Here is a 13,994-nt window from a genome sequence, read left to right as displayed (position 1 = left end):
CCAGGCACCAATTCAAAGTATTTAGAATATTAAAATATGGGAAAACCTAAGAAAAACACATTTTATTTGCAATATTGATTAAAATATAATATGTAATACACACTGTAGGTTGGATCATCTTTGTCCCAGTCAGACAATTATTGCAAATTGGTCTGCATATTTGTCATAAATATGAGTTCACACAGCAGAAGCTGATTTTTAACAAGATATCTGCAGGTCTTGATGAATCCTATATAGCAGGCTTAGAAGGAGTTAAAAAATCTTAAATTGAATTGACAATAGTCCTTAACATTGTCTCTTACTTGCTGTAGGCAGTAATGCTCGCTAAATCTGTATGGATTGTTGCATTGCTGCAGAAAAGCTGTTATTCTTTTTTGTGGAGATGCAGTTGGCACCATCAGACCTGTTGGCAATTAGGTATCAGTGTTAACAAACACAAAATAAATTTAAATTTGAAATTAATAATTTTTCATTGTTTAAGCTGTCCATCAATTTTCTGCCAGGTGGCATTAATTTCATTAATTACATAATTAACCATTATATATCAAATACAGCTGGGGAATACTGATGAAAAAATATGATAAAATAATGAATAATTCTAAGCCATACTGGTTCCTACTGGGGGTTTTTTATGGTACTATCACTGTCCAGTACAATAGTGAAACAAATATTAAAGTGTATTCTATGTGCCCCGGCTGTGACCCGCTGAGTTTGCTTGTGTTTCCTGTCTGTCTTCCCTGTCTCCTCCATAGACATATATACGTATACGCCGCATTGACTGTGGAGAGGCGTGCCTAAAGCGCCGCCATCTTGGTACAGGGCTAGCAGAGACAGTAGTGCATGTATTTCTATGGAGGTAAGAGGTACTCCACAGTTTCAAAGTAGAATTATTCACTGAAATCTCGACCGATTTCCAAACGGTTTGATTTGTTAAAAACGTGTCTGTCTGTCTGTCTGTCTATCTGTCTGACATTTGTAACAAACAACCCGTGTGAATATATGTTGACAATTGAGCAATTTCATTTAATTATTTATTTTTATTATAATTGAGCGATGTATGATCACTTTTTAATAGTGCAAACACGTCATTCCTCTATAGACATAATGCGCTGCAGGAGCGAGTGACCCTGTATCAAGATGGCCAGCGTGTAGGCACGTCACTCCAATCGGCAGCAGCAGTCAATGCAGCGTCTACGTACATATGTCTATGGTCTCCTCCCCTTGTGCTCCTCCGCTGTGTGTCTTTGTGTTCCATTGGCAGAGGCGGGACGCAGTGGTGGATTTTTGGCACACCTGATCCACATTACACTCATCAGCTGCTGCATAAAGATCAGGTTCATCCTTACACTTTCTGCCAGATAGTTTCGCTACTCATGTGGTAACGCTCGGCCCAATCTCTAGTATTGTCTCTTTTGTGAAGATTTTCCCCCTCGTATAAATTGCTCTCGGACTGTTCCTTCCAGCTTCGCCTGCTCCACCCGCTGCTGCTCTACCTCTGTCTGTCGGATCCAGCTCCTTGTGCACTACCTCCCCGTTTTGGACCACGCTGCGCCCACCTTCCCTGGAAATACTCCACCGGACCCAGCCACCAGTCCCTCACTTCCCCTCACTTCCCTTACCATTAAACCCTGTCTTTTAGTTTACCTTTGTGTGTTTGCTCGTCTTTGTGGTCCGCTCAGGGGTCCTATTGTTCCGGGTGTGACACTATGTGGTATGAAAGAGGTCTTCAAAATTCTTAACTCTGTTAAAAGTAGACATAACTCAAGGTGAAAAAGGTATTTTTAGTGTCCTACCATTTAGCATGTCTTTTTTACTAAGTGACTTAATACTACAAATGTAGAGATGCCTTATTATATGGGTGTTTTGTTTTTTCTCCAACACAACACCCACTCATCACCTAGGCTATTTCTAACCAGCCAACAGTGTTCTTTCTGTGTAGTGTTCACATGTTTTTGCTCTATCTGCTTTGGTTTCCTCTTTGTGCTTTCCACTCACAGTTGCAGATCAGATAAAGAGGTCATTCTAACTTTACCACAGGTGTGAGTATGAATGTCCTGTTTTCCAATGTATGTTAGACCTTTTATTGTCTGTTAACTTGTCTAGGGTGTAACCTGCCTCATGCCCATTTCATACCGGTTAAAATTGCCAGCTCCTGGATCAGTGACTAGATGTTTAAAATGGACTGGGGGGTGTTAATAACAATGTAAATAGGTGTTCAGTCCGTATAATCATAGACGCAGTAATAGTTTATTTTGTCAAAATAATTAAATTTAAATCTAATTAATAAACATGTAAAGAATCCTGGTGTGTTTTTCTTTTTTACTAGCTGTTTGTATTTGCGTTTATCTGAATCTCTCCAGGTATTATTTTGTATTAACAGAAAGGGAGATATACACATTTTAAGTGATTATTTTACATTTTGCATTCTTCTTTCCTGTGTTTTTCTCTGCTGTTGAATGTGTGCCATTTTAATAAAACAGACTAGCCAAAGGACATTAAAAGTTAGCTGATGGCTGCTGGCCAGTTCTTCTTAATTTTGCTGGCACCAACACAGGCCCCAAGAAACAAAAAGTTCTCACAAAAGAAAATTAATATCTGATCTGAAATATAGTGCAAATATTTTTTTTTCCCCCGCAGCATACATTCAGCACATTTGTCAGGGGCTAAAAAAGCTAGACTTGATCATTGAGTATCAGCTCAGCCTTATGATAGTTAATGTGTTAGCCACTTTGACAGCCTGGTATTTCACTTCATATTGAACTAATCACACCAAATGAAAAATCTGCAGTGTTACACACTCAAACAATTCAAACCTTTAGCTTTAGCCAATACACTGAGTTGAATTTTCTACATCACTTACAGTAAGTGCTGGTGAAAACCCCTATGTATATGCAATGCAAATTAAATTCAGCATAAAGCATAAATCATTTTTAAAATATGTTTCTCTTGAGCCTTGATGCAGCTTGCAGTTTTCTGCTTAACTAGATGTGTTGTGATGAGTGAGTTGATCAGGTAGCAATACCTATAGATACAATGCAAACTGTCTGGTAATTGCCATCACCAGGCTTCATGTTATATGGCCCATGTGCTGTCTGAAATTATTAGTATTTCTTACAGCCTAAAAAAACAATTGTATTGGGCATGTTATTTAAGACAAGGCAATCCTACACCATGCCCCTGTAAGCTAACTCATCATTTCACAGCATTGCAAGTAGCATTGTATTGTCAGCAAGTTAAATGCTTTCTAAAAGCAATGCATTAACTTTGGTGCAATTGCAGTTTTGTCATTATTGACATAGTTATACAGAGAGTAAAGAACGTATCACAACACCCTTTAAAAACAACACTGACGAGTGAAGATGACATATCAACTTTCACACTGTGTTGTAGCCAGCAATTAAAAAAGTCAAAAGTCAAGAATCTTAGTGGACCAGCATGCACACTGTGAGATCAGGGAGAATATATGTTGTGTGCAGATTGCTTTAAGTTTAATATGTAGATATCATACACAGTTATATTATAATACTGACTTTGTTGTATTATTACTGATTAATTTATTTGTAAGAACTGGCAGTTTAATTTGTAATAATGCATCAGTTTGTAAGGTCATGCAGTATATTTTTCATATAAAATCGAAACCTGCTTTAATAAGTTTAGTAACTGGTAACTACAGCTTTCAAATAAATAGTAAAAAGCACAATATTTTGCTCTGAAATGAAATGGAAAACTCAGTACAATTTTAAAAATGTATATTGTTTAATTTTTTTTCTGGTGTGTTGTCTGTTTAGAGTACCAGGTGTAAAAGTAAAAACAAACTGGCAAGTATTTTTATAAAACAAAACAACAAAATTCACCTTCATTATAGAGCAAAACATGGAAATTAAGATTGATTAATTCTATGTAACTAGTACATTCTCATCATTCTCATCATTCTTCACTCACATTCTTCATCCTCAAGGATGCCACCCGTATGTAACTGTGTTTCACTTCTATCTGTTCCAGCATGTTTCATATTACTTGATCAAACGAAGACCGGCCAATTGCTAGTTGTGAAATATAACTACACTGTCATTTTCTTCTTGACTTGATTTCTGACTAATTCAACTGATAAGAGAACACAATGATTAAAAACTTCTATAAGAGCACTATTTTCAGTTTTCAGTTTGCTACAAACAAGGCACAACTTTGTAGTTTTGAATTCTTCCAAAGCTATAGCAGGAGATGTACAATGGATCACATTGTGGGAAGAGAGTAGTTAACAAAATCACCACCATCTAATTAATCATCAATAAAAGCAAACTATTCAAGTACAATAAGAGCTGTATCCAGTGAGTTGTAAATTCAGAGTTGTAGTAACCTTCTAATGTCGCTTGATGGCACCAACACTCCAGCTTTGGCTATAGTAGCTGAGTTAAAGTCATTCGTTAAACTAACGGTGTCTGCAAAAATTATAACAATTAAACAGCTGTGTTGTTTTTTTAAGGTGGAGGTCAGAATACTCACACAAAAATGTAGCACAGCATCTGTAGCTTAGATACATACTTGGGGAAAATGGTATACATCTAAACATCTAAATGTACTAAATGTTCAGCAGGTTATTATGGAAATAGCAGTGAGTGATGAGTCGCAGCTCATCACTGGTGGAGGCCACCCTCCATTTCATCATTTCATCGAGTGTCTGTGTCATTTCGGCATTTCGGTTTTCTCTCTCTCTCTCTCTCTCCCTCCCTCTTTCTCTCTCTCTCGCTCTGTCTCTCTCTCTCCCCCTCCCTCCTCCTCACTCTCTGACATTCACACACACACACACACACACACACACACACACACACACACACACACACACACACACACACACAATACCAAGAATATGGCAGTGAAGGCATTTTTCATTTGCACACAATATCTGGTTATGCATGTGCAAGGTTTACAGTAAATTAGTCTAATTATTTTAATTGCGTTTGTTCTGTTTCAGTTTTAAACGGGGTTTGTGAGCAAAGCCTTGATTTGATGAATGATTAACAGCCAGTACTACTAATGCTCTGCTTTAGTCTATTATATTGGTATCTGTCTCATAAAAGAAAAGAAAGAGAAGAGAACTAATTAATAAATCCAGGCCCCCTTTTTAGTCTGACGTTGTTTTGGTTTACGTCACTGTAAACTCGAGGAGTGGGGGTCTGACTTTCTACCTGGTTGTTTGTTGTGCACTGATTCTTACTCAATGATGCCCTCTGCTGGATAAATCCGTTATTATATTGTACTTTTTACTCCACTACAATTATTTGACGACTATAGTTAATAGTGTCGTTACAAATATAACATGTTACATACAAAGCGCATGAGGAATTACTTATACTACTACTAATAATAATGATGATGATGATCTTGATTTATATAGCACAATTCATGAATAAAATGCAGCACAAAGTATAATAACACAAAAGCAGATAGTCAAAACATATGTGATACAACAATAAAAACAAGGGAGAAACATAAATTAAAAATAAAGATTGAAGCCAAGCAGTTCAAATCAGCTCTACTGAGCAGTATTAGAACATTAAAATGCTTTTTGGACATCAATGCATCAGTAAGCCAATAATATAGATAATGACTTACACTCACAGACATTTTTCAGTGTAATGAATACTTTTAAGTGCATTTTGCTGTTGATACTTTCATACCTATACTTAAATAAGTCTTAAATAAGTATTTCAATTCAACTTGAAACTGCCTTTTTTACATTATTGCATCACTGTTACTTAAGGAAGGGATTTGAATACTTCTCCACCACTGTCCGTACATTAAACGTTACTTTGGCCCCAGGAAACAAATGTATTTATTGTGTTTATTGCGTGCAAGGAGAGGGAGAGGTGCCTCTGAAACCTGAAGTTCAACAAGCACCAATCTTCATTGAGTGGCATCAGATCAGATGCGCCCTCTGGTGGACGACTGAAGAAACTGCAGGTGGCCATTGAAGACCCATCGGTCAGAGCAATTTCAGCACCATGGTAAAGGACAGCTCCCACTGTGAATGACCAGCAAGGTTAAAGGATGTGAAGTGACACGAGAAGCCCTGTGCTAAAGTGTCGTGTTGCTGAAACGGAAGGTACTGGAAGATTGTACACCTCCACCATGTATAAGTTCTCAAATTTCTGCACAATAGCTCACTACAATCGCTGAGGCTAGAAGAAACTGACATTTGTGTTTTTGTTTTGATCTCCAAATGTAGACATTACAAGAATTTGATATTTCTGAATATGCATTGTTTAACTTTTTTAACTTAAAAGTTGTGTGACAGAGTAAGAAAATCCTACACCTCTATTTTAGGAACAGAGCTCCATCCCTCACTCATCTGAAAGTAAGCCAAGCTGACCTAAATACGGGTGCCCCTTCATCCGTCCCTGTGGATCACCTTACCGCAGAGAAGGTTAGCCTGCTCCCCTCCATGCTCTCTGCGGACAGCATTTCCTTATTAACAGAATTATTTTCAATCTGAGCCATACGATGACCTAATTACCCTGTTCATTCCTGGCCAGTGGCCAGCTCTCATCTGTTGATGGTAGGAACTAATTCCCTGAGAAGTAAGATGTAAAAGGGCACAGAGAGAGAAGCCCCCCTCGCTCACATCCAGGTGTGGCATTTGCAGCTGAGCACCCCACCGCACCCCACCCCCCTTCCCCTGATGCTTGTATTCATGTTCGTGGTCTTAATTAAAGTGATATTTCGAGAGAGGAGGTTCTGTTTGTTCAGTTAATGAACCCCACTATTCTCTGCGGGCAAATGGAAATGCAAGCACTCCAATTACCATATGTTAGCATTTTACTATGTTTATTCCTCACCGTGGAAAACAGCTTACCAAGGCAAAAAGCTTTCCGCCCTTGTAAGAGTAGCTGTGGAACTTTTTCACCCCAAAATAATTGACTCAAGCTAATTAAACATAGATCTAGGAAAGTTAAATCTAAAAGCTTTATGCATGTAGATCAACAAAATGTGTGTATGAGTGGGTGCGTGCATCAGTGCACGTGGGTCGGGTTAGGGTTGTGGGTTTTATGAATGACAGCAGGCCACACATGCATTCTTTAAAGACATAAGAAAGACCATCTGAAAAAAATACTTTATTTCCATAAATGTATACAGTACGTGTGTGGGGACAATTCCCCTTCTTTACAGTAGTCTGCGTCATGTTGCAGCTTGCATATACATTATCATAATGTTTTTTATCACACAAGCTCTGTTAGCAAACAAACATACAAAAAAACATGTTCTTTTCATAAAACCTAAAAATATAAATTCATGAGGATGTGCAAAATCATTATCCACTAATGCTTTTTAATACATTTTGGATGTAACAACTGCGGATCCAGTTTGATTGTCTAAAAATTAATATTAAAAGCAATGATGATAATAATAATAACAATAATAATAATAATAATAACAATAATAATAATAATAATAATTATCATCATCATCATCATAATAGGCAGACGCATACATTGACCATGTTACATTTATAGCCATCCAACTTAATTTCCCATCAGCATTTTTGCTTAAATGAATTGTTCATTCATTATTTCTCTTGAGTTGCTCTTCCTCTGTATCCTCTCTCATTTGTTCATTAATTTCTGTACTGAATGGTCTCTTCTTCTGTTTTTATATGAGTTCATCCATCACTTTAATCATCCATTCAGACAGATTGAAAAGTCAGTCATTGTACAAGTCATTATTTATCATTGCAGCCTCTCCCTGGGGAGACATCTGAAGACGCCGCTTCTTGCCAAAGGTGGAGAAAGAGTTGTGGACATCCAGCTCACTTCGCTGTACAGTGGGCCTCAAGGTGCAGAAGCCTGATGGTGTCCCAGGGATGTACACATTGTGATGATAGTCAGGAGGTGGATGTGGGTGAGGGTGAGGTGGGATCGATGGCTGCTGCTGTTGAGGAGGAGGCGTGCACCGAGGAGTCCAGGGACGAGAGGGGACTCCACTTGTTGAAGGAGACATCTTATATTCTGTAGTATGAGATAGATGAGGAGACAAAAAGCCATTATACAACATTGACTTCCTTTTGCCACTTTCATTTGCATTATGTAAAACAAGGTTCAGTGCTTGGCATTAAAGACATTAAACAATTAGATGCAACAAAAGAAGGTCAGCAGCGATAATACAAAAACAGAGCCTTGATGGGATGGGGGCTACAACTCTGCTTATGTTAGTGGACCAATTTATAAAGGGAAGCAGAACATAATTACTCCAAAACATTTAGGTATTCTGTGTAAATGTGAAATCTGTGTAGTCATGGTGAAAGTGGTTTGTAGTACAGTAGGTTTGACCTCTTACCTTTCATACCCCTCATGTGGGTGCCCCAGGTCCAGTACTGTCCAGGTGCCATGGAGGTGACATAGTTTTCTGGGTCTGCGTGCATAGCCTTACGCATGAGGGTGCCATCCATGTTAATTGAGTTATAACTGCAAACAAGACAGAAAGCCACCTCTCTGTTATTACAAAATACTTTCCTCATAAATACAACATCTACATCCACAGTAACATGTTTTTGACAGAATACACAATGTAACAGTGAAAAGGTCAAAGGTCAGAAATGTTACCTTTTAATGGAGGAATTCTGATTCTTTGTGAGGGTCCAGTCTGTGTTTGGCTGCTTCAGCTGCAGAAAAAGGACACATAATTTCAACTTAACTGTACAAAAAACAACAGTGCAGTAAATGTACATATTGATACAATGCCACTGTCCACTCCTCTTTAAAAAGCATCTCCCCTTAAAGGTTTTAGTTTTATTCGAACCAGTTTTGACAACAAATGGCAGCTATTCATTCTATGCTCTTGAATCACCAGAGGTCAGTGATAATTGACATGAAGAGCAGTCTATAATTGTCTTTGCTCTGAAATAGAGACATATTTTTCTCAGATGGATCGCGGCTGCCGCCCTGTGGAAGTCTAAAGGAACAACATTTTTAAGGTGGTGCCTTCAGGTTCCTCTCGCCTGTCACTGAGTTTTGCTTTTATCCTCTGTGGCGCTGCGGGAGGGGGAAAGGAGAGCACCCGGGTGATATTTATTCTGGGTCTGAGTCTCATAGTATGGATTCCACGCTCTATTAATTCACTTAAAGTTACTAACAAGAAGAATGCGACGTAAGCGTATTATTACAATCGGTAATCAAAATACACTCCTCACCAACTACGCTACAAAACCAATTAGAACCCCACCGGGATGAAACGAAACATGATTTTAATCTTCAAAGGAAACCGTGCCAGGGAGGAAATTAAGAAAATTACACACGTCATTGTTTTGTGGATTTTATGCATCATTTTACATTAATATTTGCCTGATGCTCCTCGAGCAAGGTTTTTAATTAAAAGTCTCATAGAGAGCCTTGAAAAGTTTGCGGTCCTTCCAGCTGTATGTGCACAACCAAAGACAGCTCAACACATCGCGCATACACGTGCGCGCACCTGTCCACGCTTGAGCGTGTGTATAATCTCTTTTTTCACCTTCAATTCATCAGTCTATGCAGGCCTATGTTCTTGCTTTGTGTAATGCTCAAATAGTTTTCATTGTAATCTGTCTTTGAGATTGAATGTGTCCCCGACGACCTCACGGCGACTCGTGGGTGCGCTGAGGGACACCACCGGGTGAATTAGGGGAGCCAATTAACGACAGAAAGGACACTTTCTCCTGAAGGAACATAGCTACTGGCAGAACAATTCCTGTGACCTCGAAATCCCTCTTGTGGCCAGAGGTGTATGTGCCAGTGACTGAGCTGACATTTTTCAGTCTGCTTAGTGAAGTCTGGCATCGAGGTTCTTAGTCTTTGTCCTTCTTCGTTTTGATGAAAACAGGGAGACAACAATGAGCAATGCGTGTATATTTACGGTCTGCTGCCCCGTCTGTTGGAATTAGAAAACACAGGCTTAGACATCCTGCCTCCTTTCCTTAAATTCCCTCTCTCCCTGTCTCCTTCATTCCCCCGTTTTCTATTTCACCCCCCTCCTCCCAACCCCACAAATATGAATTCACATCTCTCTCTCTCTCTCTCTCTCTCTCTCTCTCTCTCTCTCTCTCTCTCTCTCTCTCTCTCTCCTCTGTGTGTGTGTCTCCTCGCATTCAAAGGACAACGCCGGGGCCGATCTACACGCGGCCCACGTCTCAGTCCAGCCATGTCCTTGCCCCCAGACCCCCTCCCCCTACCCTTCTCCTTGCCCCCTCCCCTCTTGATGTCCTCCCCTGTCTCCCCAAAACCAGCCATTTGCCATTTTTCATCAATAATGGACAGCCCCCCCTTGCGAATACGCCACATTGTGTGTAGTGTAATGGTTCGGCCGTGCCTGTGCCCTTGAGGCATAGTTAGTGAGGTTATCTGTCCTAGTTGGAGAACAAGAAGGCGTGTTGCAAACCCGACTGGTCGCACAAGAATTGTCTGAATTCAAATAACTGCCATTCACCTTGTCCATCACGTATAACCTTGAATTTTTGTCCCAACTCAGATAGATGGTAGCAGGTTTTGTGTGTGCCTTTAGTGCATGGAAAGTACGCGGTAATGACACTGAATGATGGAGACATTACTCTCGGAGGTCGCAATCTATTAAAATAAAGTTTATGGGTTATTATTAAAAGCATTTTCCCTTCTCATTTAAAATGTTTTCGTGTCATGAAGGCAGCTGTAAATGAGCGTAAGACTAAATACATCAGTCAACTTCTTCAATCTCCTCTTCCTCCCACTAACTAATTAATATCTCACTTCATTCTGTACAGATGATGAGACACAGGATGCACATGGCATATGCTCCTCGGAAGATAGAGTTTTACTCTTTCATTAACATGTCAATTAAAATGTAATCTCACGTTGTCTCGTTTCATTTCCCGGGTGCAGAGCATTACCATCGGCTGAACAATTAGGAAATATTATTGCCATAATAATTATGAAAACAGTCTAGACGACATACTGTGTAAAACAAGAGATGGGGACAATAAAACGATGGCTTTGCTCAGTTTTTACTCAAGTTGAGTTTAATTCTGCCTGATGTGCGTGATGTGACCTTCATGTGAGAATGTCACGGTCTAGATTCTTATCAGATTGAAAACTGACACGGATCTTGTTGTGGCGGTGAGTGAATCAGGCAGATGTAAATGAACATAAGCTCTGGCGTCTTATACTATACGCTGATTTCACTGTACCTCGTTGGGGGTAGTCGCTCCGTTGTTCACAGATGCGCTCCGGCTTTGCGCGTTCCACGAGTTTTCTGCGCTCTTCGCCTCATTGTTCCTCGGCGTGCTACCTGGACTGCACGGCTTCAGAAACATAAAGTCACTTTTGGCTGATTCAGGGGTCAGGCACACTTTATAACAATATGACTGAGAGAGACTACTGTTTCCATTCACCTCCATACAGTTCGTGGGCACTTTGGCCGCGGATGAAATCTGTAGGTTGAGGTTGGATTTTTTGAACACCTCTGGGGGCGGCTCGGGCTGAAACCCCCCGCAACAGCAGCAGGCGAACGGGGGGAGGTTGTACCCGCTGATGGTTTCTCTGTCCTTGTAGCACTTAACCGCAGCTAGTACGATAATAGCCACCAAGAATATTAAAGATATGGTGCTCAGCGACACGATCAAGTAGAGAGCGAGGTTTGAGGGGGGCTGTGGGCTGAGTGTGAGGTCTCCGAAATCTGACAGGGACTCGGGCACGCTGTCTACCACTGTGAGGACAATGGAGACGGTAGCGGAGAGCGGCGGCTGTCCGTTGTCCTTGACTAATATTACTAGTCTTTGTCTTGTTACGTCTTTTTCCACTAACCGGCGAATAGTCCTGATTTCCCCCGTGTACAGAGCCACACTGAACAGCCCTGGATCTGTAGCCTGCAACACCTGATAGGATAGCCGGGAGTTTTGTCCTGCGTCAGCGTCTAACGCTGTTATTTTGGTAACCAGATAGCCAGCGTCCACTGACCGCGGAACCACCTCTGTGGCCACTGTGCCGTTTTTGGGCAGTGGGGATATAATAATAGGTGCGTTGTCGTTCTGGTCCAAAACAAAGACGTTGACAGTGACATTACTGGCGAGAGGAGGGAAACCGGCATCCTGAGCCTGTACCAGAATCTGAAAGTTTCTAAGTTGCTCATAATCAAAAGAGCGCAGTGCGTAGATATTGCCGTTGTCAGAGTTGATGGAGACATAAGTGGACACTGGCATACCCTGAATCTGACCCTCGAGAATGGAATAAGACAGATAGGCGTTCTGGTTAGAATCGGGGTCGAATGCAGTTACAGAGCAAATGGAAGCGCCCGGGGCATTATTCTCGGTCACATACACTGTGTATGAAGGTTGAGAGAACCGCGGGGGGTTGTCATTAATGTCAGACACTTGGACGAGGATGGTTTTCCTGGTGGAGAGCGAAGGAGAGCCCAAGTCGCGGGCTGTGAGGGTGATATTGTATTCGGACACCGCTTCCCTGTCCAGATACTCGCTTGTCACTAGAGTGTAATAGTTTTTAAAGGATGAGTGGAGCTGAAAGGGAACGTTGCTCGGAATTTGGCAATCAACATTCCCGTTCTCTCCCGAGTCCCGGTCCATGACACTAATAACAGCTATCACAGTGCCCGGTGGCGCATCTTCCTGAACAGGAGTGGACACTGATGTGAGGATGACTTCGGGCGCGTTGTCATTCACGTCCAGGATGTCTACCAGCACTTTACTGTGAACCGCCACAGCCGAGGGTCCCCTGTCTTTTGCCTGCACATACAGTTCATATACACTGGCTTTCTCATAGTCCACAATGCCTTTCACTCTGATTTCACCCGTATACGGGTCAACGCTGAACAGTTCACGCACCTTGAGTGGCGCGTGCCCACTAAACGCGTAGGTCACCTCCCCATTCGAGCCCTCATCCAGATCGGTGGCGTTCAGCTTCAGGACCAGCGTCCCCCTCGGTGCGTTCTCCACCAGGCTCGCCCGGTAAACTGAACGATCAAATACAGGCACGTTATCGTTTGCATCTAATACTGTAATAGTTATCAATGCTGTCCCAGAGCGTTCCGGTGACCCCCCGTCAAAAGCAGTCAGAACCATTTCGTGCTTTTTCTGCTGTTCCCGGTCCAGTGGAGTGTCTAGCACCAGCTCAGCAAACTTGCTTCCGTCGTTGCGCGTCTGAATATTCAGTACGAAGTGCTCGTTTGCGCTGAGCTGATAGGAGCGCAGAGAGTTGGTGCCCACGTCTTGGTCCTGTGCGCTCTCCAACGGGAAACAGGAGCCAGGCGCAGCCGACTCCGTGATGTCAAGATTAAACTCGCTCCATGGGAAACTGGGAGAGTTGTCATTTACATCTAAAATCTCCACTTCCACTCTGTAGAGTTCTAATGGGTTTTCAATAACCACTTGTAAGTGTAAAAAACAGTTCGGGCTTCGTTCACAAAGCTCCTCTCTGTCAATTTTTTCGTTGACGAAGAGAATGCCATTCTCCAAATTCACTTCTAAATACTGCTTTTTTGCACCGGAGACTATACGGAAGCGACGGGCAGACAGTTTAGCCACATCCAAGCCGAGATCTTCGGCGATGTTGCCTACAAAAGCTCCATGTTCCAGCTCCTCGGGAATGGAGTACCGAATTTGTGCTAGAACCAGGTCCACCACACAAGCACACAGAAGCAGAGATATGACAAGCCCAGTCACCGGTACCCAGCTGGCCCTGGAGAGTCTGTGATCCATTTCAGCGGCGTGCGTAAAATCACCTTATCCAGACATCATTCGCCTCAGAAAGACATTCAGCTGTACAGCTAAAAAGTAAACCCAGAAGCAGAGTCCCTCCTAAATAAAAAGTCTTCACATATAAGTTTGTAACATCTATGTGTATGGGTAACTTTACTGAATAGTTAAGCTGAGGAAACGGGAGAGGAGAGGAGAGTGAAAGCACCACTCTCTCTCACTCTCTCTGTTGTGCTCCACGCGCAACACCGGTGGTGTGTGAACGGGGGAGGCTCGCGCTTTGATTTTC

At 41.7% G+C, this 13,994-nt stretch overlaps 1 protein-coding gene across 2 annotated transcripts; it reads right to left on the bottom strand.

Moving 5' to 3' along the window:
- Window positions 1-7,698: 7,698 nt before the first annotated feature.
- On the bottom strand, window positions 7,699-13,708 carry si:ch73-233f7.1 (uncharacterized protein LOC100537710 homolog). 2 transcript variants are annotated; one of them, XM_053323401.1, is made up of 4 exons: window positions 11,186-13,708; window positions 8,598-8,656; window positions 8,332-8,459; window positions 7,699-8,003 (listed from the first exon to the last, which is right to left on the bottom strand). In XM_053323401.1, the coding sequence occupies exons 1-4, from the start codon at window positions 13,706-13,708 to the stop codon at window positions 7,699-7,701; spliced, it is 3,015 nt and encodes a 1,004-aa protein (XP_053179376.1). The 2 variants fall into 2 exon arrangements, with proteins under 2 accessions (XP_053179376.1, XP_053179377.1); XM_053323402.1 differs by having other exon boundaries at window positions 8,341-8,459.
- Between the last annotated feature and the right edge of the window lie 286 nt (window positions 13,709-13,994).

Source organism: Scomber japonicus, chromosome 8 (genome assembly GCF_027409825.1).
Source record: "Scomber japonicus isolate fScoJap1 chromosome 8, fScoJap1.pri, whole genome shotgun sequence".
NCBI lineage: Eukaryota > Metazoa > Chordata > Actinopteri > Scombriformes > Scombridae > Scomber > Scomber japonicus.
Note: the sequence above shows the minus strand (reverse complement) of the source record. Positions and strands in the feature narration are given on the sequence as shown.

What these genes read in the sequence shown, in the direction of transcription:
- si:ch73-233f7.1 (XM_053323401.1), bottom strand. Translation starts at nt 13,708, where the DNA reads ATGGATCACAGACTCTCCAGGGCCAGCTGGGTACCGGTGACTGGGCTT. An exon ending in GAGCGACTACCCCCAACGAG is followed by an intron (nt 8,657 to 11,185) that starts GTACAGTGAAAT and finishes CTTTTTCTGCAG; the next exon opens with CTGAAGCAGCCAAACACAGA. An exon ending in CAGAATTCCTCCATTAAAAG is followed by an intron (nt 8,460 to 8,597) that starts GTAACATTTCTG and finishes TCTTGTTTGCAG; the next exon opens with TTATAACTCAATTAACATGG.